This window comes from Myripristis murdjan, chromosome 13, assembly GCF_902150065.1.
Source record: "Myripristis murdjan chromosome 13, fMyrMur1.1, whole genome shotgun sequence".
Taxonomy (NCBI): domain Eukaryota; kingdom Metazoa; phylum Chordata; class Actinopteri; order Holocentriformes; family Holocentridae; genus Myripristis; species Myripristis murdjan.
In genome coordinates, this window is record NC_043992.1 from 39,139,934 (window position 1) to 39,163,972 (window position 24,039).

Genomic DNA, 24,039 nt, shown 5'->3' on the forward strand with positions numbered 1-24,039 from the left:
ACTTCAGCCACATGTGCACTCCCAACATTTCTGCCTCTTTTCATCTGCTTTTCTGCCGATGACAGAGGTGTTCTGGGAGCCGCTCTGCTCCCCAAACTCTGCACTTATGAATGCAAAATACTTTGCGGCGAAGCTGGTGTTTTGCTAGCGGTGATGGATTTCAGGAGAAGCAACCATGACTGAAACAGCCAGAAGAGTACATGGCTTTTTCCCAACAGATTGTTCGCGGCTTGTTTGCTCTGCTGTGACATGAATATTACAGTATCTGCTGTGTAAGCCCCGGGAGGTTTGGACAGGCCCTTTGTAAGCCCTCCATGAATTTATGTATACAGCACTACAGGCAAAGTTAGAGGGAAGTCAAATGATGACTTTAGGAACCCGGGGCCGCTCGTGTTTTTCAGTTGTGTCTGCCGACTCAAACAGTCTAGACTTCCTTTAAATTTTTTATGGGATTTATCTCATTTCGTTTTTATGAGGAAGCCATGGATTCAATTCATTGTCATTTTTGTCCCTGGAGTGTTTCCCATGCACATTTGTGGAAGTCAAACACAATATTCAACAGGCCTCGGCGCAAAGTTGTGTCTTAAATTGCCACATTAACATAATAACTTTATTTTTGCATGGCGTGCACATATGAACAGTCCTGTCTGCTGCTGGAGTTTTTGTTGTTTGTTTATGCTTTGAGCCATTTAAATAATAACCTGAGGGAAACACAGTCCTGTTGACGAATAACAACTCACGAAAGATGATTTTGACTTTGCCTGCTAACTCTGCTTTTGATCTATGCTATGGAACCGGTGCTGTTTTTGCATAATTTAGTTGCAGGGAGCAGGTTTTACAAGATGTAATTAGTTGATATGTTAACATCTTCTGCTGCCAAGAGAACAAGCGTTCACCCCGACTGCAAATTAACTGTGAACAAGGAAATCTCTCTGACTTGAGTCTGTTTGACACTAAATCAATTTTGCAATTAGCCATTCCACAGTGTTTGTCCAGAAGTCTACCGTCTGTTTTGTATGACTTTGAGGCGACTCTCTGTGCAGACTAGACTGTTTAACAGTTAAAAATATGGCAATGTGAATTGAAAAAAAAAAAAAAAAAAATGTTCTCAAGATGTTGGGGCTTATTTACATTCAGTCTCAGTGTAGTTAGCTGGGTCTTTGTGGTGCTTAGTGATCTGTCATGTCAGCCACCACAGGCAGAGTTTGACCACTAGGTGCCGACAGAGACTCTTGGTTGTGGGCAGCTGAACTTCAATGACTGAGCAAGAGACCATTAGTCTTAAGCAGTCCTTAAAAAATGCCACCACATCACCACTATCAGCTAATTTTTTTAACTTCTTGAATGAATTGTATTGTAGAATGCTTCAGAAAGATGGAAACTCAATGGAATAATGTTTCCTCTTAGACTCTGAAATTCAAGGTAAACCTCAGTGATTCGCTCAGTGTGTACTCAAGCACGTTGCCTGCATCAGGGTTAGTCAACTTTTTGGTTCAGATCCACTTCTTCCTCGACTACGCCCAGAGAAACTACCCACACGAGCCGAGCAAATTCTGTTTGACTAATTACTATTATGTCACCACAGAGTAGGTCACAGTCTGGAGAATCTGTAGAGACATAATGCAAACGGGTGTATAAAATAATGCTAATAAAAGAAAAAACAAGGCACTTTGAAATGTAGAGAAATCATGAATTGTAGGAATCATTATTAACCATATAAAGCCATTTGTATCATCTATGATACACATTTTCAATTCCATTTTTCGTTTTCAGTTTAATCAATACTTGACCAAAATACTGTTGTATACCTTTGAACACTTCCCCTGTTCACCCTGGACCATACCATTGGCACTTCAAGTACATATCATATATCATACACCAGAAAGGTCGCGTAATAACATATTTTTTGATTTTTTGTTTTTTATATATATTTTGTTATAGGACTAAATAAAGGGTTCATTTTCAAAAAATTGGAATTTTCTGCCAGTTCTTTCATAGTTCAGGCTTTATAGGGTTAAGGTTTCTTTCTGTCATTGGTCAGCTATTATGCTAATTTAACCTCTGTTTACGTGGAATGGCTAAAGTGCTGGTATAAATAAGGAGTCTGATTTATTCACTAATCATCCCCATTGTCATTACTGTGATTACAACCAAACCCACAAAAAATGGAGAATGTTGGGGATTTGCCTTTTGTTTATGTCAGTTCTACTTGTTGCCATTCAGGAATGAAGATCACTGGATGCCTGTTGAATTAGATGAGTGTGTATTTCCCATGAGTCTCTGTTAAACATCAGCCTGTGACACACTGGCACGCGTGCAGTGATTGGCTGGCAGGTCGCTGACCTCAGGTTGCCCTCTCCTGGTCGACATCAGTCTTTGGCTGCTGCACAGTTTGTATTCTGCCAGCTGCCAACGAGCTTCATTATTTCTCCATTTCTCCAATATTTCTCCAATTGATTTTTGCACAAAAATTCATTCCACTGGCATCTCTACAGTTTGCCCTGGCAGGGTGCTCTGCTGCCTACAGACCACAGAGTACCTGCAGAGTACGGATGGGCATCTTCACTGATTTCAATATCCGAGTACTCGAATCACATTATGAACGAGTTATCGATTACTCGCAAATTATATATTTTACCATAAAAGAATAATTACGGGAGGTCTGGAATTAACATCGGCTCCACCAGTGTTTCCAGTCGGACGCGGGCCTCCTGACGTGGCCTGGTGTTACTAAACAGCTAAACATCATCACATCATAATAAAACATTTATGTGAAGAAACGGCCAACACTGTAAACCAAGTGTGACTCCAAATGCAGCAGGTCCTTCACTCCTTCACTCCTTCACTCCTTCACTCCTTCAGTCCTTCACTCCTTCAGTCCTTCAGTCCTTCACTCCTTCAGTCCTTCAGTCCTTCACTCCTTCAGTCCTTCACTCCTTCAGTCCTTCACTCTTTCACTCCTTCAGTCCTTCACTCCTTCACTCCTTCAGTCCGGCTGTAAGGTTCAGCTGCCAGACGGCCCCGAGACTGTCCATCTGCAGCCTGAAGCATGAACACAAAGTTCAAATAAATCTAATCCTCTTCGCTCATGTATCATCACATCAGCCGGCGCTAACAGGGCTAGCGGTTAGCCGGCGCTAACAGGGCTAGCGGTTAGCCGGCGCTAACAGGGCTAGCCGGCGCTAACAGGGCTAGTGGTTAGCCGGTGCTAACAGGGCTAGCCGGTGCTAACAGGGCTAGCGGTTAGCCGGAGCTAACAGGGCTAGCCGGCGCTAACAGGGCTAGCGGTTAGCCGGCACTAACAGGGCTAGCGGGCGCTAACAGGGCTAGCGGTTAGCCGGTGCTAACAGGGCTAGCCGGTGCTAACAGGGCTAGCGGTTAGCCGGCGCTAACAGGGCTAGCCGGCGCTAACAGGGCTAGTGGTTATCCGGTGCTAACAGGGCTAGCGGTTAGCCGGCGCTAACAGGGCTAGCAGTTAGCTGGCGCTAACAGGGCTATCCGGCGCTAACAGGGCTAGCGGTTAGCCGGCGCTAACAGGGCTAGCAGTTAGCCGGCGCTAACAGGGCAAGCAGTTAGCCGGCGCTAACAGGGCTAGCGGCTAGCCGGCGATAACAGGGCTAGCTGGCGCTAACAGGGCTAGCCGGCGCTAACAGGGCTAGCGGCTAGCCGGCGCTAACAGGGTTAGAGGTTAGCCGATGCTAACAGGGCTAGCGGTTAACCAGCGCTAACAGGGCTAGCGGTTAGCCGGCGCTAACAGGGCTAGCGGTTAGCCGGTGCTAACAGGGCTAGCAGCAGACGTGCTGCAGGTGGTCTGTTAGCTGTCTGCTGTTTTCTCCTCGGGCTCTCTGCCCGTGTGGTTCAGCATGGAGACGGTGTTTCTGTGATACACCAGTTTAACGGACACATCTCGTTAACGTCGTCCTTTTCGTCAAAGTATTTCCAGACATCACTCCTCCTGGTCCCAAATGAGCTGCAGCCAAAACACACAGGCTCCAACAGTAAGACCTTACTCGAATACTGACGTCAACAACGAGTACTCGAGTACTCGTTTTTTTTCATGTTTTTTAGCTCGCCTCCTGAGGGAGAGAGCAGAGGTCACTATGCTGCCATTTGAGTTGGAGAGCTGTTGCACTGCTGCTCAAAATGAACCATCAGCGTATTTTTATTTATTTATTTATTTTTGAAGAGAGAGAAGAGCGTGTTCATCTTCCAGAAATGTCATTTAAGGGAGTTGGGTTGTATAGGTAACCTACACAACATGCTAACAAATATTGCAGACATTTCAGTATCTATGTACTTACGTGTGCCGTATTTGACAAAATGTAAAATTTAAATTTAAATTTAGTACTTATTGAAGTTTGAAGATGCAGAATCTATCCTCACGTTTTTATATGATTTCATTTTATTCTTACTCATTGCCCCCTCACTTTTTTCATTACAGTGTATTAGCCTATCTTATAAACTACAGGAAAGTATTGTAATTTAATTTGTAACCACACATGATAAGAAAAGATAATTACATTGTGTAGTTTTTTGCTGTAGGGCAGTGTGTTGTTAGCACAAGTATCATCCAGTTTTCACACCTAAGTTTCCTTGAAAGTTTTCCATTGAGGAATGCCTTTTTTTAATGAAAGTTCCAAAAACACAGTGCATTTTCTCTGATGTTTATTTTGGTACACTGAAAATCTGTTTACAGAGCATTCAGAAAGTATTCAGACCCCCTTCACTTTTTTCACTTTTGTTATGTTGCAGCCTGATGCTGCAATCGTTTAAATTATTTTTGTTTCTCTCGTTAATCTACACTCAGTACCCCATAATGACAAAGTGAAAACAGAAACGTAGAAATATTTGCAAATTTTTTAAAAAGAAAAAACTGAAATATCACATTGACACAAGTATTCAGATCCTCAGACACTTGAAATTTAATTCAGGAGCCTCCCATTCCTCTCGTTGCTGAGATGTTTCTTCACCTTGATTAGAGTCCACCTGTGGTCAATTAAATTGATTGGACATGATTTGGAAAGGCCCACAGCTCTCTATAGAAGGCCTCACAGCTGACATGCAGATCAGAGCAGAAACCATGACGTCAGAGGAGCTGCAGAGCTCAGAGACAGGACTGCTGCAAGGCACAGATCTGGGGAAGGCTGCAAAAAACTTTCTGCTGCCCTGAAGTTCCCAAGAGCTCAGAGGCCTCCATGATTCTCAAATGGAAGACGTTTGGCACAACCAGGACTCTTCCAAGAGCTGGTCACCCAGCCAAACTGAGCCATCATGGGAGAAGGGCCTTAGTAAGAAAGGTTACCAAGAACCTGATGGTCACTGTGACTGAGCTCCAGAGATCCTGTGTGGAGACGGGACAAAGCTCCAGAAGGACAACCATCACTGCTGCCCTCCACTGATCTGGGCTTTATGGCAGAGCGGCTGGACGGAGGCCTCTCCTCAGAGCAAAACACAGGTGAGCCCTCTTGGAGTTTGCAGAAAAGCACCTGAAGGACTGTCAGACTGTGAGAAACAAGATTCTCTGGTCTGGCCAGGGTCAAAGTACAGAGACATCCTCAATGAAAACCTGCTCCAGAGCGCTCAGCACCTCCGACTGGGCCGAAGGTTCACCCTCCAACATGACAGTGACCCTGAGCTCACAGCCAACACAACACAGGAGAGAGAGAGAGAGAGAGAGAGAGAGACATACCTGATGAAAAGCAACAGAAGAGAGAAGGGAGAGGAGAGAGCACAAAACTACAGGAGAGAGAAGATGGCCAGTTAGTAACATGCAGGAATGGAATGTGGATATGTGAGGAAGGAGAGATGAGAGAGAGGAGAGAGAGAGCCCAGTGCATCATGGGAGGGCCTCTGGCAGTTTACGCCTAAAGCAGCATAACTATGGGACAGTCCTAATTATAATCTTTATCAAAAAGGAAGGTTTTAAGGCTGCTTTTAAGTGAAGAAAGTGTCTGCCTTTCAGACAGAAATTGGAAGCTGGTTCCACAGGAGAGGAGCCTGTTGGCTGAAGGCTCTGCCTCCTGTTGGATCCTCTAGGAACCACAAGTAAGCCGGCATGTTTGAGCGCAGTGCTCCAGTGAGGTGGAATGGCACAACCAGCTCATGAAGATAAGATGGTGCCTGACCAGTAAGGGCTTTGTAAGTCAGGAGGAGGATTTTAAACTCTTACACTTTTACAGGGAGCCATGTGAGTAATTTCCACATCATATTGTAATTTTTGGGCCAAATCATGCATTCATTTAGGTTTGTTGGTGTATTTTCACCTAAAATCAATCAAGCATTTCATCATCCCAATATCGTCTATAAAATCAGAATTATCCTTCAGTGTGATGACCTCTGCTGCACAGTAATATGACAATCACTTGATAACTGCTCAGTCATACCACCAGATGACCACATTATGTCATGGCTAATAGTTACTCACACTCTTAATGAAGTAAGAGTTGGGTACATGTTATACCCCTTTTCCACCAGGGCTGGTTCGGAGCCGGTGCCTGACTTAGCACCGTTTTTTTGGTTTTCCACCGCCCAAGCTGGGGCCAAACTGGTGCCAAACTGGTACTAGGCAAGCACCGACTCCGAGCAGGGGCTAAACAGGAGCCAGAGAAAGAACCGATGACGCGGCCCACCGCGTCATTGGTGGGCGGGGTTACAAAACAAAACAGGAACTGCGAACGCTATAAACATAAACAATAATCCCCGAGAAGCCGCGGGTTATACTGATTTTACAACGCGGCTCAGCAAATTACAGCAAATTACATTTAAGTATGAGAAGCACCCGTTTTATAACCAAACATAGCTGTCATTCGTTCCGATCACGAATCCGACAGGTAGCCGGCAATAATTGTGTTTTTCGCCTCTGTATTGAAATGTAGGCTTGTAAAGACACAAGCAGTATTTGCAGCGCTAATAAATCCAGATCCTGCTCCACCCGGGGCCAGAAACTGTATCGGGAAAGCAGCATTATATGCTTGACTGAGACGCGGCTCACGAACATCATCCCCGACTCACTGATCAGTTTCACCGGCTTCAGGACAGGACGGGCGGACAGAGACAGAGACGCTGCAGCCGCTGGACTGTATGAGTGTGCAGTTTTATGTGTGTTGAAGTGATGAAGCTGCTGTGACAATGTAATTTCCTGCAACGGATTAATAAAGTATCATTCATTCATTCATTCATGATGGTTATTGTGATTCTGAGCGGGCGTCTCGCGCACCCGTCATCACGTTTTCCGAAGACGTCATGACGTGGCTCTGACTTGGCTCCACTTTGATCTTGACCGGTGGAAAAGCAAACCGGTTCTTCGTTGGCACCAGTTAAGCACCGGCTCTAGCACCAGCTCCGAACTAGCACCAGGTTTTTTCTGGTGGAAAAGGGGCATTAGAGACCACAGGGCTGAAGAGTGTCTGTAATATCTGGCGTGGAGCAGGACGGTGTGCTGAGCAGTGACATCATCCAGAGCTGGACAGTGTCATTGTGTCTCTGTCAGCCTTTATCCAGCCCTGTCTGGTGACGCTGCTGTTCTCAAGCCTGCTGTCTTTGCTTCTGTGGGTCTGACTTATCGTTTTTTCCATGTTTTTGTGTTTGTTTTCCCTCGCGTTTCTGTTCTTGTCCTTTTCTCAGTTCGATCACACTGTTCTCCCTCACCCTCATGTATCCCTTTCCTTTCCTCCTGGGCCGGCGAAGGGGCACCGGTGACCGGGGCCAGATGAATCTCCAGGGCTGCGTGCACGCGCCACAGGGACAGATTGTCGCTCTGCTGGCTGCGTGTTGTGTATGCTGTCAGAGGTTTGCATGTAACTGATGCAGTGAATGAGGCTGGGCATCTGTGCTGGGTGAGAGGGGTGAGCCAGTCAACCATTTTGGGGTTTAAATTGGAAGGTTTAACCTGGCTTGCACAATTTTCAGTGTCAGTTGAGATATCTGGCAAGCCTAAATGGGCGTTTGAGCCACAGCCTCCCAGTGACTGCAGCTCAGGGGGGTTGATTCTCTCTGATGGTGACTGTCTTTGTGTGGGTTACTGTACACCTGCACTGATAAACAGAGGAGATCATGACTCACTGCGTCCTTTTAAACCACCAAAAGTAATATACCACCTTATGTGCGTTGTGTGGAGGGAAGTGAAGTTTCCAAATGTCATCCGCCGCACTGCCTAATCCCATTCGACCGTGGAACGGGAGGCGGGAGGATTCTGACACAGCATGATGGCTTACATATTCACAGCATCCCCTTTCGACAAAGGGCCGCTTGTTCAGGGGACAGCCGCGACTGTCAGGACTGTGGAATCCCTCCCCTGAGCAAGGCTGATGCTGGCTGATGGCTGGCACCCTCCTCTGCTCCCAGCCCAGCTGCACAGAGGAGATAGAGCAGCTAGATAGCTACAAGGGCTCAGACTCATCCAGGCAGAAGCTTAAAGTACACCAGTGTGTGGTTGATAAACAGCCTGAGACAGACGGGCGCTGGAGCCAAACACCTTAGGTTATGCTCAGATGCACATGCATGGGTTGTGTATGCACTCGGCTCCTGTTACAGCGCGCTGTGTTCAGGTTCATGTTGGATCTCCCTGATGCTTGGAACACACCCTGCATTACAAAGAAGTGAGGATGACAGTTGCTGTTTCACACCGTTTTCAGTGGAGAATTCTGCATGTGTGTCAGACGGTCTCTTAAGGTTTAGATTGCTGTCAGTAAATGAGTGTAAAACCTCATGATGTACTTTAATATGGGTCTCCTGCTGAAGCACCATTTGCACATTTGGCCAAACATGTTAGATTAATTTTACATGTTCACTGTAAAATTAATTGAAGGATGTTTTGATAAATGGACTGACACAGCTGAATATGAATTCTGTCCAGGCTGTAGAAGTCCTGTTTGTCTGGATAATGGTTGAGAATATTTGAAATAAAACCAGCCTTTTCTGCTGTAATGGTATTTAAGTTGCAATAATATTTTCCACACACAAGAACATGTTTGACAGGAAATGTTTTGACAGGCCAAATCAGTTCTTTTCTGTACTTGTTGCAGATCTAATTTCAAACACTGTAATGAGTCAAATTGTAATGTAATACCTGAAAGTTTCAGGCTTCGTCTCTGTGAGTCAGAGGATAGCTCATTGCTAACTGATCATTCATGTATAACCATGAGCCAGAAATGAGAAACAGTCTAAATCTGTCATGTCTGCAGCAGATGTGGTTTTTGGTGCCTTATGTTTTCATCAGAGTTAACATGGACACAACGTTTTAAGACATACTCCAGATCATGTGTAGCGCAAAGATTTTTCTTTGGGTTTATCGTGTTTTTCATGTCAGATTTCTTATCTGCTCTGTAATCGTCTTTTTTTTTTTTTTTTTTTTCAGCAGAAATATAGCTGTCTTGACTGATTTCTCTTAATCCTCCACCCTTATCATGGAAACCCGAAACCACAATCATCAGTGCATTTAAACCCTGTGTTTGATTCACGTATCCATGGGGGAGTCATTTGGAAAAGATGGGACACATAAACACGGTGTTTCTGTCAGTATGGGTGTTTTTAATCCTTCAGAACTAGGGGTGGGACTTAACGGTTAGCCAATCATAAACTTTTAGAAAAAACACTAACCGCGTACACATTTTTTCATCACGTGACTTTAAGTTCACCCACGAGCGCGATGGCACCCACCAAAAACAGAAACACTGTTTTGGCTGTTTGTTTGAAAGAAACGTACGTGGAAACACTGTGTCCCGCTGAGTCAGCGTTTCAGGGCAGCAGCACAGGCTCAGTGCTAAACCAGCTGCAGTGGAAACACCTGAACAGCCCGGGGACAGAGCCCGGCATCAGAGGACCACAACAGCAAGCCAGCATGAAGGATTTCATATCCAGAAAATGTGACAAGCCACGAAGCGAAGCAGTTAACAACTTAATTGTGGAAATGGTCGCCCTCGACGTGCAGCCTGTGGCGATTGTTCCCACTAGAGTTCTCATATTCTGCCCGAACCCGACCCGACGTCGGGTCGTGAATTGGTCGTGAATTGGTCGTGAATACATGAATTGGTCGGGTCGGGCTTTGGGTTCTGTGGGGGATTTTTTTTTTTTTTTTTTTTTTTTTTTAATGAAAAAAAATAGAATTATGTGTTCTGTTATTGATTTTGACGTTTCATTTTTATGTTACTGGTGGAGAGAGTGAGAGACTGGATTGGATTTGGAGGCTAAACTTTCAGTGACAGACAGACAACCAGCTGTGCGAGCGCAGCGCAAACAAGTGAGAGAGAGTTGCAGCAGGATCCCGCTGTGCTGGCAGACTCGGCAGCAGGGACGGTTTCTGCTATGGGCAGTGCAACTGCCCAGGGCGCAATCTACTTGGGGGCGCACGGGAAAAAAAAAAAAAAAAAATCGCCAGTTTTCTAGACTACCGTATTGACCCGCACATGCCGCGGCACCATCAGTCGGCATCAGGCTGCCGGCCGCGGCACCGTCCGGCACCGCGCCCACCCGTCAGGTCTGCCGGATATGACGGGTGAGTTGCCTGATGCTGGCCGGTGCCGCGGCCGGCCTGCCTGATACCGACTGATGGTGCCGCCTGATGCCGCCTGATGGTGCCCCGGTGCCGCGGCCGACCGGCTCTGCTAAATAATGGTGAATTTGGCTATTTTTTTTTTTTTTTTTCGGGCTTTATCGGGCTGTCGGGCCTAAAGTTCGGCTAATTAGTCGGGTCGGGTAGGGCGTCCGGCTGGCCCAGTCGGGCCCGGTTCGGGTCGGGTCTTAATTTTCAGGCCCGATGAGAACTCTAGTTCCCACCCCTATTCAGAACTGTGTATGCCACTTTACATCAGACTTTACTGCTTTTTGCCCCATGGTTTGGTGCTTTCAAAGTGTTGGTAGCTCACCTCTCAAGCCTTGAGAGCGCTGCGGCAGATAAACGATGGTCAGACTGCGCCCAGGGAGATGGTCACAGGAATGAGCAGATACCCTCTGATGCGACAGGCATTATTTTTCTACAATTATACACGTTACACACACACACACACCTCCCTCTGACTACTGCTGACAGAGTATAAGGCTAGTGATAACCAGCCCCCAGTGTGCACTGCTGTTGTGAGAAGATGACATATAGATCCCTGCAGACAAATCCAAGCCGTGGCAGTCGACCATTAATTGGGTTGGACAGAGCTGTCGCTAAACGTGGCTAATCTCCAAGACTGGTCGCCAATCACGCCTTTCTGAGAACTAACACTCATTCTCATGCTCTGGAAAACTTTCTGGCAGGAGTTCATCAATCTTATGTGTTGTCTGCAAACAGCGAGCCTCTGAGAAATGTAGATTTACACACAGTGTGTAATGTAATATGCAGTAGAGGATTGCCAAAGGGAGGTTTTTACTCTCACAGAGCAAACAGGCTGCAGTGGCTTTTCTATAGTCAAAGTGAGCTAATGTGGTCAAAAGTCCAACATTTGTCTAATTAGGTCATGACCTTTTCATAGTTTCACTGGCCAACTGAAATGATTTAGACTGAACTAAGCAATATTATGCTTTTTTAGCTACAGTCCAGAAAGGATAATGCCACTTGATTTAAAAATGTCATGCCATGCTATGGTTAATGATTTCAGCTCATCTTAGGACTTCAGAAAAATAATAATAATAATAATAAGCCTTTATCTTCTCAGACTCGTCCAACATCAAACACATAATTTAAGAGTTCCTTTGAATCGCACACTGTCAAATTAATTCTCTAAAGTGATTAGCATCAAATCATATGGCAGCTTTCAAAAATTCAGTTTAGCTCTTACAGCTTTTCTGAATGTGGTTCCCTGCTGTTTTGATGTTGTAGCTGCAGCAGCTAGGAAACTGATGATAGCAGTTTATCTTTGTGGCCCTTCTCCCCTTTTGTTTTCACTGAGAAGCCCTTATTGTTCCCCTGACCTTTCCTGTTGCTGCCGACAAGTTAACACCTTTTCAAGACATTCGCCCCTTGTGTTAATTTAATCAGTATTGGCACTTCAGCACTTCCAGTGTATTGTGGAGGAGGTTGTGAGTAACGTGCAGTGTGTAGATTAATGTCCTAGCACATCTCTCCACTTGTCAGCATTATTCTGCAGGGAAATCGAGAGCCATAATGTCAGTGTCATGCAGCGACTCATTGCCAACCCCCATGGGCCTTGATCAAGTTTGCCAGGACAAAGTAAAGGGCTTTGCCAACATGAAACTGCTTAGCCAGTGTGCCTCAAGCTGACATTGGTTTTACAGGAAAAAAAAGATGACCGGTTGCTCAATATGATCAAACAAAGATGAAGAATGTGTTGTTGTGCTCTTGGAAACGAGGAAAACAAGAGGGTGATCCATGCATGTCAAATATCAGGAAATGTGACGACGAGGAAGGAAATATTAAAAAGCTTTTATTGTAGAGGTTAAATGGCTAAAGAAGTCAACATGTTCCGACCTGCAGTGGTTGAAACGTTGATTTTTTTTTTTTTAGTGACTGAAACATGTTGACTTTTTAATATTTCCCTCCACATTTTCTTTTTTCCTGATATATTTTGAGGTCCTGACATTTGTTTTCCTTTCATGTAGCATCAGGGTATCATTGCGTGCACGTGCTTAAAAGTCTTAAAATACAATTTTTATAAATATTCAACCTAGAAATAAATAAATGAAATAAAACAAATGTAAATTTATGTAGTTTTAAGTTAAACAAACATTTCACCCAATGATCAGTTTCTTTCTCAATCAGTTTTTTTCTCTAAGTTCATCAGTCAACATTTCTGATGTTATAAAACTCTCAAGGTACAGAATCTGATTTTTTTTTTTTTTTACTAACCTGCTATCTAAGTGCATATAAGTGCGTATCTTTGATGTATTCAACTTACTTTATACTTTCCTGTCCAAGAAAGTTCTTCTATCTCCCTGTCCTGATTCCTGTGGGGAACAGTAACAGGTACATTTGTTACAGGACCACTTTGCTATCTAGCATCAAGGAAACTGTTAAAACAACTGCTGACCGAATCATCTGTCCACTAACCTGCCGTACTCCTACAGAAAACTTACCTTTGCACTGAGCCAAATATATGGAACTTACCTTTATACTTCCTTGAAATGTTTATATGTCTTTAGAAAAGATGAATAAAACGATGTATTTCTTACACTGGACAAAAAGGGCAATGACTGTTGGCAGTCTGACTTTTCACAGATGCGTTCATGGATAGAAACATTAGCTAACCTCACGTTGCCTGTCTGCCACAGAGCAGAGACGAGGGCCGAGGAGACGGCCAGATGGTGAAACTATCCAAGGTGAACGGTGTGAAGAAGATTGAAAATGAGGGAGAAAGAAGAGAGATGATCACCCCGGCCCTCAGGGAAGCACTGACGAAGCAAGGTAAGGGATAGTTCAAGCTAACTCAACAGGTCAGCTCAGTGAACCTGCAGAAAGACAGCAGACTGACAGGGATACACACTGTGGACATGAAGAGTACCTGTAAGGAGCTTACACAAAATCAGACAAATGAGGAACAAAGATGAAAGTGAACATGGACGTAGATTATAGTACGCACAATTTCAGCTGGTGGTAGAATTTTACATACACATAAACACTCAAACACTGTGCATATCAAAATTTACTGCAAGCTTTCGGTCATAGACCTTCAGGCATACCGAAAGCTTGCAGTAAATTTTGATATGCACAGTGTTTGAGTGTGCGGTTGCTGTTTTTGTAATCTTTATTCTTAAGTTCAGCTCCAGCACCTTTTTTAAGCATATTGCTTACGGATGAGCAGTGGCTTTTTCTCACATACACATAAACACACATAAACACATATACGCCAAAGATCCAAAAGAACATCTTCTGGGTGTCGTGGGTAATCTATTCAAGTGATCTAGTCTGCACTGCTTTGCAGTAAAAAATAAATAAATCACATTAACTAGACGTAGTGCACCAGCTGCTTGCGTCCTATCCTTAACCTTACTGTTTTCACAAGGGCAGGAAGGTTATAATTCTCTTAAACAACATGAGTGAGTCTAATTAGGCTAATTGTTAAATTGCAACAGTAAATCAAACAATCTCTTGGAAATTACAGGCAGAGGAGTCATCTGAACCTTTTTACTGGAAAAATTAGCCTGTTATCAGAGTCATTGACAGAGGTGTCGGTGTTCTCCAGCTCATTTACCTCAAGTGCAAAAGGTTTTTTTGTAATTTGTCAAGCCTGCTGTTTACTGGCCTTAAATGCTAATTACTGTGGCATACCATGCAGGAAAAGTATTGAGACAGCACCTCTTGTTGGATTATGTTAATTTACTCCTCAATCTGCGCTACAGTCCTTTTCCCTCAATATCCTGTCAGGAAAATGTGTTTGTTAAGGCCAGGCTGAGGTGCTGCATGTGGAGAGGTGTGGAGCTGGAAAATGTGTATTGCCTAATGGCACTTAATGGTGCAGCACAGTCCAATTACCCCCTCTGCCTCTTCCACTTCACACAGTCTAATTCCAAGAATTTGACTTTCCTCTCAACCACAACACACCACCGCTTTTCCCATGGCTGCAAAGCCACCCATCCATGGAAGCTGAATGAACAGAGCCGGCATTGGCCTGTGGTTTGCAGTAAATCAGTATTTCCAAGAGGTTCACCATGCCAAGGCAACAGCTGTACACATTCACTGCCACAGCGTCTATAGAAGAGTTTACTTATGTTGGCTCAGCTAACATAAGCCTGATGTACAGCTACGGGAAACATGTTCTACTTTGAATGAATGAATGAATGAATTTTATTTCGAACATGTCTAAAAGAAAAAAAAAAGAAATATGTACATACATACATACATACAAGTTTGAAACAAAAGAAAGAAAGTTAGCCTGGGAGAACTCTAACTTTCATCTTGGTTGCTGTGGCGAGCTGTGGGCACTGTGACAGAGATCCACTGAATGGCCAATTGACTGTTTGTTAGTGTCAATAAAGTTATTTAGTGGGTTCTTCAAAGATGGTGGCCAGTGGGATCACCAGCAACACTAGAATTCCTGGTACAATGCCAGTTCTACTCATTCTATTTCTATGCCTCCTCCCTTGTTAGGCCGGTGTTGTTCAAATTAGTTCTTACCTTTACTGGAAAAAAAATACTCTTTGACCTTCATCTTTTTTTACGAATAATCTTAACATATTTTGTTATAGCTTTGTAATCAATTTGATTCTACAACACCATGAAACACTTTTAATTTGTCAAGTTGTCAAACTCAGCATTTTCACTGAAGTGTAGAGGTGATGCCTCATATTATGGTCTGTGCTGGCATTTCTGATGACTTCAATAAAACTAGTCAATGCAAAAGATACAAATGGCTTCCACAGATACAGAAGGAGCAGTGGGATTCTTGTGTTACAGCCGTAATTTAGTGAAATATTTGTGATAGGAGGCACATGCTCGATGATCCTAATGACATCCTGGCACTCACACTCCACCTGGAACATTTATAGCGCTTTTCCACTAGCACCTACTCGGCTCGACTCTGCTCGACTCTGCTCGGTTTGAGAGCTTTTCCATCAGGTGGTAGTACCTGGTAGCAGGTCCCATTTTAGCACCTACTCAGTCGGGCTTCCAAACGAGCTGAGTCGAGCCGAAATGTGCCGTAAACGCCGTGCAGGCCACTGATTGGACAGGGAGTGACGACACATGAGAGCGACTCCTGCACGAAAACCAAACCCGGCATTTAAAAAAAAAAAAAAAAACGTCACAGTGACCGTGCGCATTGATCATCACTGAAGTTGGCAAAGTTGGAAAATGGTGAGCAAACCGGTACCGTGGTCAAATGAAGAGGTGGAGACTTTTCTGTGCTTGGCGGCCCAAAGAATCCAGAGGGAGCTGGACGGTGCGCCGCCTCGCTATGATGACTCCACCCATGGCGAGGTGGGACTCAACTGTAATGGAAAACCACCGAAACCGCATTGAGCCGAGTCGAGCTGAGTAGGTACTAGTGGAAAAGCGCTATTAGATTAGTCTGGTAAAGACTGGCGAGGCCTGTCTGATGGTGCTGGATCCATGACAGAATTACCTGATGTTGTCATCTGAACTGGGCTTCAGTGATTTGCCCAATCCTTTATTGTGAGAGAAAGCATTGTTATATTGAATCATGTGTATTATTCAAGGAAAAATCCAACTTAATCCACGTTAGCGCTGTTTAAAAACAGTTAGTGATTTACATTGCGTTTCTGGTGCTGTTTTGTGAATGTGATGTTGTATTGAAGTCAATTATGTCACATTTTACAAATGAAGGAACCTCAAAACAACAAAAAGGCATTAGAAACACAGTGCAAATCATCAATCCCTGATTTTTGTCTGGACCATTTTACTATCCATTCTCCATTTAGCTCTTTCACTAGGGCTAATTTATGGTCAGTATATAAACCCCCCACCCCCCCACTGTTTCTTTATACAACAGTCTATAAATAGGACTCTGTGAGCAAGACTCTCACTTCATCTGACCAAATGTTGACCCATTTCATGTTTGTAACACACAGTCTCTGTGGACTGGTTGTTTTATCTTAATTAAAAGTGTGAAGGATGAATCTGTGGGCATTGTTTCATGGTACTGTGCTTGGGCTTCAAAAGTTATTTTTCTGTATAGGCTATTCCTGTCACAACATGCATGCTTACACGCCATACCTCTGTTGGAGAGTCCAAAAAAGTTTTAACTGAGCACAGCACATTTACAGAAACTAATTATTTTTTCATCAACAGAGCTTAAGAGACCTGAAATTAAATTTGTACTTAATCCTTGGATGATATCAATATTTCATTTACTATTAAACCTTAATTAAATTTTGCTGAGATGAACAAAAACTCAAACAGAAGTCAAAGATACAAATGTGTTTATTGCCGGTGTAGGCTTGATATCGATGCACTCTGTTGTACTGGGTCTCAGACAAGTCTTCATTAATTCATCATGACAAGTAATAATATAGAAAAAAAAATATTCCTATTTTTACTCAAAATATTTGAAAACATTTTTGGATTTTTGACATCTAGGTGCAGGCACACATATATACTAACAGTGTGAACGCTAACTTTGGGTTGTTCTCAAAGGCTGGAGGAGACAAACCAAGACTAGCAGAGTGCACTCTGTTAGTGCAGATCTCCGCCGGGTGGATCTCACCTTTCTTGGACTGTGTGCTGAGCAACACTTGGTTAGAGACTCAAATTGTATTGTCAAATGCTTTTTCAAGTTACACATTAAATTACATTATGATTCAAATACAATACAGTACAGTTCCTTACAGTACATGGAGTTTAGTTTTCTTGTTCTGTGTGTGTTTCACTTTATTAAACAAGACCTGAGCAGATGAGGCAGACAGTCTGCTGACATGAAACAGCAATGGTTGTTGACTTTTTTACAGTCATGAAGTACCAGCCTGTGTAACTGACTGTAACCTGCCGCTCAGACCGTTTTTACAGCGTTTGTTTTCTCTGTGTTCTGTTGATTTCCTTGTCAGACGTGTGTAAACTTACCTAAAAAACTCAACACACATCCTGGATTTTTTTTTTTTTCACCGCAGTCGTAGCAAACATGGCCACAAAAGGATGATAAAAAAAAAAAAAATCAAGTGAGCTGGATGGTGAATGAAGTGAGGGACCAGTGTATAGTGACCCACGAGAGCACAGACAGACAGACAGACACCTTTGCTTGCATCTCTCCAATCCGCCCTCCTCAGTTTGGCTTGATCTTCAGCATTCACACGTGAAAAAATTCGGATGCAGTGGATGTCGGGTTTTCACAGCGGAAGTGAGGGGAAATGGTCCTGAGATTGTGGTGATTAATGTCTGCAGGCTTGCAGGTCTAGGTTTGGATGTTTTCTTGCCTTGTTGTTGGAAGCAGAGTTAGAGGAGGACATGTATGTGTTTTGAGGGAATTTTCAGGTGGAAAAAAAATGATTTTATGCTCAACAGCAAAAAAGGGCAGTGAACATTGATTTTTCTTTTTAAAAGAAGCATCCTCGATCAATACAGACCCCCTATCTCAATTAGATAGTAAGTGGAGATGAGCATTACACCATTCAGCCTTTGCACACAAAATATACTGATTCGAGGTATTTATAGCACGGATGAAAAAAATCTATATTTGAGTGCTGCAGCGGACTTGAACTGTAAACCCAGTGAAACCTCATCAGTGCCCTGACACAAATTGGTTGCTGTGTTTTGATTAGGTGTTTAAACAACAAGGGGCAGAACGGCACAAGCTTGTAAGATTAAGAAAAAAAAATAGCATCTCCCATCAGTAATAAAAGTAATAATGATAATAAATGTAATAATTACTTTATATACCACTTTTCAAAACATGTTATTAAGAGTAAACAACAAAAGTGCAGCTAATAAGAACAAACAATTTAGCCTTAAAAGCCAAGGCCCAGGCCTCTTTAGTTTTCAGCCTTTCTGTCTCTTTAGCCAATATAAATCTTCAGCACCGATGAGTGGATTTTATCACTTCATATCCACATCAGGCTGTTCACCTGGGGTGAGAGTTGGCTTGAAACTTGGGCTGGGAGTTGCTGGATAACTGGCGATGCAATATTACCGCAATATTTTACCCACAATAACAATGGAATCACAACACAGCCAGTTCTGCAATATACTGGAAGATAATCAGCTGTGATTCATCACAATATCTGTAACTGAAGAAGAAAAAATACCCTGGAAAAAAGCAGACAAGCAAAGCAAACATTTTTTTTTTTTTTTTTTTTTTTTTTGCAAAGCAGGAATCAGTCATGTTTTTCAGTGTTTTAATCTGCACAGGGACTGCCAACACATGCATGACAGAACAGTTCCTGTTAAAATACCTAAAGGCAGTGAACACATATTCCTCATAAGACCTCAAATGTACATCTGTGCAAATTAAGTTGAAAACTCAAATATCAATACTTGGCACTAGTGTACTTATGATGTATCACAAGAGGAAGTAACTAACTCGAGGTGGGCGATATGAAAAAAACATTTTTTTCCCAGACTGGATCACCATGCTCGACGTGATCACGATTCTTTTGAATGTTAATATCAATTAATATTTAGCAAGTTACTGAACAGCACAAGCAAATACGTCCCTCTGTTCAAGAAAATATAGCCTCAGAGGGATGAAAGCCTAAAAGATAAAGAATAACAGACTATATGTGATTTTATTTTGCTTCACTCACCAGTGAAGTCTGTTCCTAAAGCACAGCAGAGTCTGGCTGTTCAGCTGCAGCCCTCACCATGTGGGAGACCCACTGCCTGGTCAATTATCCTTTTTGAAAAACTGGACGTTGTGAATTTTGTGTTTGACACAGCATTCCCAGTACAGCAGCAGAATGGCAGTGTTTGAAATATATTTGCACTGACTCAGAACAAATATCAACTATTTTTATCAGTCTTTTGAAATCCCCTTTTCTACAGTTTTTATGGGATTCATATCTTTGGTCAGCTAACATGTCACCGCCTTGGTTTCCTCTTTCTAGCACATGTCTTTATTAAAGTCGTTTTGAGCTTGTTTCCTCTGGCTGTGTGGGTGAGGCTGATGCACTCACATGAGATCATTGTCACCATGCTTTTTGGGGCGCTTTCTTTTGAAGTTGTTAAAAAGGTTTGTCATATTGTCAAACACAGGAACTTTTGCAAACTTTGCAAGTAACTGTGATTTGATTTTGGAAAATACCCCAGTCCCAGGTCCACATAACCATGGTTGAATTTTTTTTTTTAGGAACGATCTCCACCAAATAAAAAGAGTGAGGGGGAAAGATGCCCAAGGTTCTACCTACTGTGTGCTGTTATTGGTTAGCCTGTGTGTCTATGAGGGAAGGTGCAAAATGGACTAGTGACCCGCATGACTTGAAATGTAACTCAGGAGACCAGCTTTGAACGCAGCGTTAGGACAGCTAAGGAATGTGCTGTATCACTTTAGCCTCTTCAGCACAGTACTCACAGTCTGTCAGTGAAGGCAAATGGTGGAAACATTTTAATCATTCACAATCTAATTTCTTCGTACTGCTCATCCCTACAAAAAAGAGCAAGAAACAAGAAACAGAGCAAGATATCCCTCGCAGAACTCTCCTGATATCGTACTCTGGTATTTCTTAAGCGGAGGAAAAGACATACATGAAAGAGTTCTTTTTGATAGGCATGCATCAGAAAGAGGAGTGTATTAAAGCCAGAGAAATTTGAGAGGGCTCACCCAAACATGGCTGTAGTAAGTCGGAAGAAGACCGACAGTAGTAACTAACAAAAATAACAAAAAGAATGTCCTACCAAGAGATCATTTGGCTAATTATTGACAGAAAAATATGCAGTTCATCATTGATCTCCATTACTCTACATAAAAGCATTTCCCCCATTTTACATTTACAGTTTTGTTCAAAATAATAGCAGTCCACCATCACTAACCAGTAATAGAAAACCAGCAGACCCAACAGTCATGACATGCATGCTGCTGATTCTGTATAATTGAGTCATTAATTGAAAGGGGCCTGTTCAAAATAAAGCAATGTGGAGTTCAATTGGTGAGGTCTGATTCATTCTGTGAAAAAACAGGTGTCCCTTATTCAAGGACGAAGGCAGCAAATGTTGTACATGCTGGTTATAGTGCATTTCTCTCTGAAAATTGGAGTAAAATGGGTCGTTACAGACATTGTTCAGAAGAACAGCATACTTTGAGTAAAACGTTGATTGGAGAGGGGAAAACATATAAAGAAGTGCAGAAAATGATAAGCTGCTCGGCTAAAATGATCTCAAAGTCTTTAAAATGGCAACCAAAACCAGAAAGACGTGGAAGAAAACGGAAAGCTGCCATTCGAATGGATGGTGAAGCCAAGCTATCGGCAAGAAGCCCCCGCAAAGTCCCACTGTTCCAAAAACGACGTGCTGAAAAGGTTAAAGAACGCACTGACCGGCCTAAAGAGAAATGGCACAACATTGTGTGGACTGATGAAAGCAAGATTGTTCTTTTTGGGTCCAGGGGCCACAGACAGTTTGTCAGACGACCCCCAGTACACTGTGAAGGCAGTGAGGCATGGTGGCATAAGCTTCATGATATGGGGATGTTCCTCATACTGTGGCGTACACACCAGTGAGCCAGCAGCACCTTGGCTCCAGACCAACAACATTAACGTTATGGAGTGGCCAGCCCAATCCCCAGACCTTAATCCAATAGAAAACTCGTGAGGTGACATCAAAAATGCTGTTTCTGAGGCAAAACCAAGAAATGCAGAGGAACTGTGGAATGTAGTCCAGTGATCCTGGGCTGGCATACCTGCTCACAGGTGACAGAGGTTGGTCGACTCCATGCAACACAGATGTGAAGCAGTTCTCAGAAACCGTGGTTATACAACTAAATATTAGCTCAGTGATTCACAGGAAAGCTGAATATTTAAGCATTTTTCAGTTCATATAGTAAATGGGTTCGTTTGTAAAAAAAAAAAAAAAAAAAAGTGCAGACTGCTATTTTTTTTTTTTTGTGAACAGCCTAATATTCCTTTTCGTTCACTTTCTGTAAACTAATAACAAATTTGATATATTTCTCTTCATGTTTTGATGTGGAATAGAATGTGCAGTGTTCCCGATGCATTTGCGTGTATGGAAAAAAAAAGCTATTATAAGGATTTTGGACGTTACTCACTTTTTTAAACACACAGCTATTATTTTGAACACATATGCATGTGTGTCTTCTCTAAAGCCCAATACAGTGTCACATCAGCAGAGTAGTAAATCATGAATCTAGCAAAAATTTTGACTTGTTCCACGTTAACTCTTTAACCGTTGTTTATCACACGCTGAATGACTGGACATCTGTCAGTATCTGGAGAGGGTTCACTGTTCTCAGGGTGTCGTGGAAATGCAAATACACAATAGGTTAGGGTGCTCGCTTTTACCCAGGAACTTTGGCCAGGGAGCTTTTTGGTGGAAAAGACTTGCAAGTCACCACATGATTTGTTGTGAAAGTCACCAACACTGCCAGGCTCGGACTGACAAAACGAGTGCAGCTCTGAGTGTTAAGGAGAATATTGTTCAAGCTCCTGTGATCATTGGACAAAAAAACAATTCCTCTCTGTTTTTGCACATTTGTTAATATTCTTCACCTCAAATGGATCTCAGTTTGTCTCTGTTACAGGAAGTGTATATTGACTGAGAACCTGATTTATTCTTTACCTTTTTTTTCTCTTCACAGGATACAAACTCATTGGAAGTCACTCAGGTGTGAAGCTTTGTCGATGGACCAAGGTAACTCAGTCCTCAACAGAACAGGATTTTTGAAACGCGAAATAAATGAACAAAATAAAATTGTTGTTGTTTTTTCTTGCTGTTTAGTCGATGTTGCGAGGAAGAGGAGGCTGTTACAAGCACACTTTCTACGGTATTGAGTCCCACCGGTGCATGGAGACCACCCCCAGTCTCGCCTGTGCTAACAAGTGTGTCTTCTGCTGGAGGTAGGGGCCTGAGAAATAAAGACACTCTACAGTTCAGTTCAATTCAGTTTTCTTTATTTATATAGCCCAGAATCACAAATTACAAATTTGTCCTCCCTGCACTTGGTAACGGGGTCCACCCTCACTGGGACCTGAGCGAACACGATGGGCTTGGTTTCAGGGAGGCTGAGTTTTTGTCACTCTGTTGTTTGGGTTTTGGTGCTTTACAGCGCACACAGAGGAACACAAACACAAAAGAGGAAAAGTCAGCAATGATAGTAATAAGTAGTACTGGGTATCCATTCAAATTTCAAGAATCGATTCGATTCCGATTCATAAGATTCAGAATCGATTATCACGATTCGATCCGATATTGCCGATCCGATTCGATCCGATATTGATTTGGTTCGTTTTATTAAAAAGCATTTTGAGCTGTTACTGAATTACATGCCTGTCTAGTTATGCAACACATTAATACTGGTATTATATTGTGTCATTTGACAACAAATTAATATAGGTATTGATAATTAATTTGGCTGTAAGACTGGCAAAAATGGCTAAGACCACCTTTTGTAGCCCAGAGGAGATATGATGCTCAAACACTTGGTATGTTGTGTTAGTGAATGTTTATGAGTTGTAGAACATAATAAATTATCTTGAAGGAATAGATGTTTACCACTGACTCAAATAATTTAACAATATGTTAAATTATTATTTGTTTTAAAAATGTAAATTACTTATCAAACAGACCTAACAATTCAGCTACCAATGAATGAGCAGGAGTATGCCTGTGATAACAGATTGAAAAATAAGCCAAAGTGATACCTCTTCTCTGAATAGACAAGCTAAGCCAGTGTGCCGCTGTTAGTCAGTGAAAATAGAGCGGAGTGGCAACTCTTCCCTTTGTTACACAATCTATGTCAGTGCGCTGCTGTAGCTGGAAAGTTTCTCAGCCTTTTGGACTCGTACGGTGCCGCTGCAGTTGTTGTAATGTTCTTTTCTTGGTGGTGCAGGTGCAGGTGAAACCACTGGAGGGGTTGTGCCACCCAGATTTGCTTCCCTCCATTTAATTTTCCCCAGACATACGTTCGTATTCATATATATATATATATATTAAAAGATCGATCTTTGGGCGTACAGATCGATCCATGGGAATTTAAATGAAGATCGATTCAAAATTGGAGGATCGATCTTTTCAGCACAGGTCTAGTAATAATGATAATGATAACGATAACAGTAATAACAATAACAATAGTGACAATAATCATAAAAAGGTAATAACAATAATAATAATACTACTAGTGTGGGCACATGGTCAAACAGGGCCTGTAACGACAACATAGACCTACTTAAAGAGAAAATACCTTTTCTGTAGGTTGTTCTTACCTGTGCAGGTCCAGAGATCTCAACATGTGTTGACCTCCAGAATCCTCATGAGAAATGTGCGCTGCAGCCTGAAGACACATTCTCAATCAAACATAACACCGCTTTTCCCATGTTGGGGTCCCCCACATGTAGGCAGGCTACCCACCGTTTCACAAACCAGAGCGCTGTGTATTATTCTTGGCATACTTGAGCTTTATCCTTGTTTAAATGCAGCTTCAGCCCCTCTTGTCTGCTTCATTAGTCCAGACCACTCCCTGTCGCTGAGCAGTGCTGCCTCTCTCA

General features: G+C 42.8%; 1 protein-coding gene across 1 annotated transcript in view; it reads left to right on the forward strand.

Moving 5' to 3' along the window:
* Positions 1-24,039, forward strand: part of tyw1 (tRNA-yW synthesizing protein 1 homolog (S. cerevisiae)) — a 90,080-nt gene that overhangs the window by 13,932 nt on the left and 52,109 nt on the right. The window contains exons 8-10 of the mRNA XM_030066662.1: positions 13,213-13,345; positions 22,134-22,186; positions 22,274-22,392. Coding sequence (XP_029922522.1) covers positions 13,213-13,345; positions 22,134-22,186; positions 22,274-22,392 — 305 coding nt within the window. The remainder of the gene's footprint in view (positions 1-13,212; positions 13,346-22,133; positions 22,187-22,273; positions 22,393-24,039) is intronic.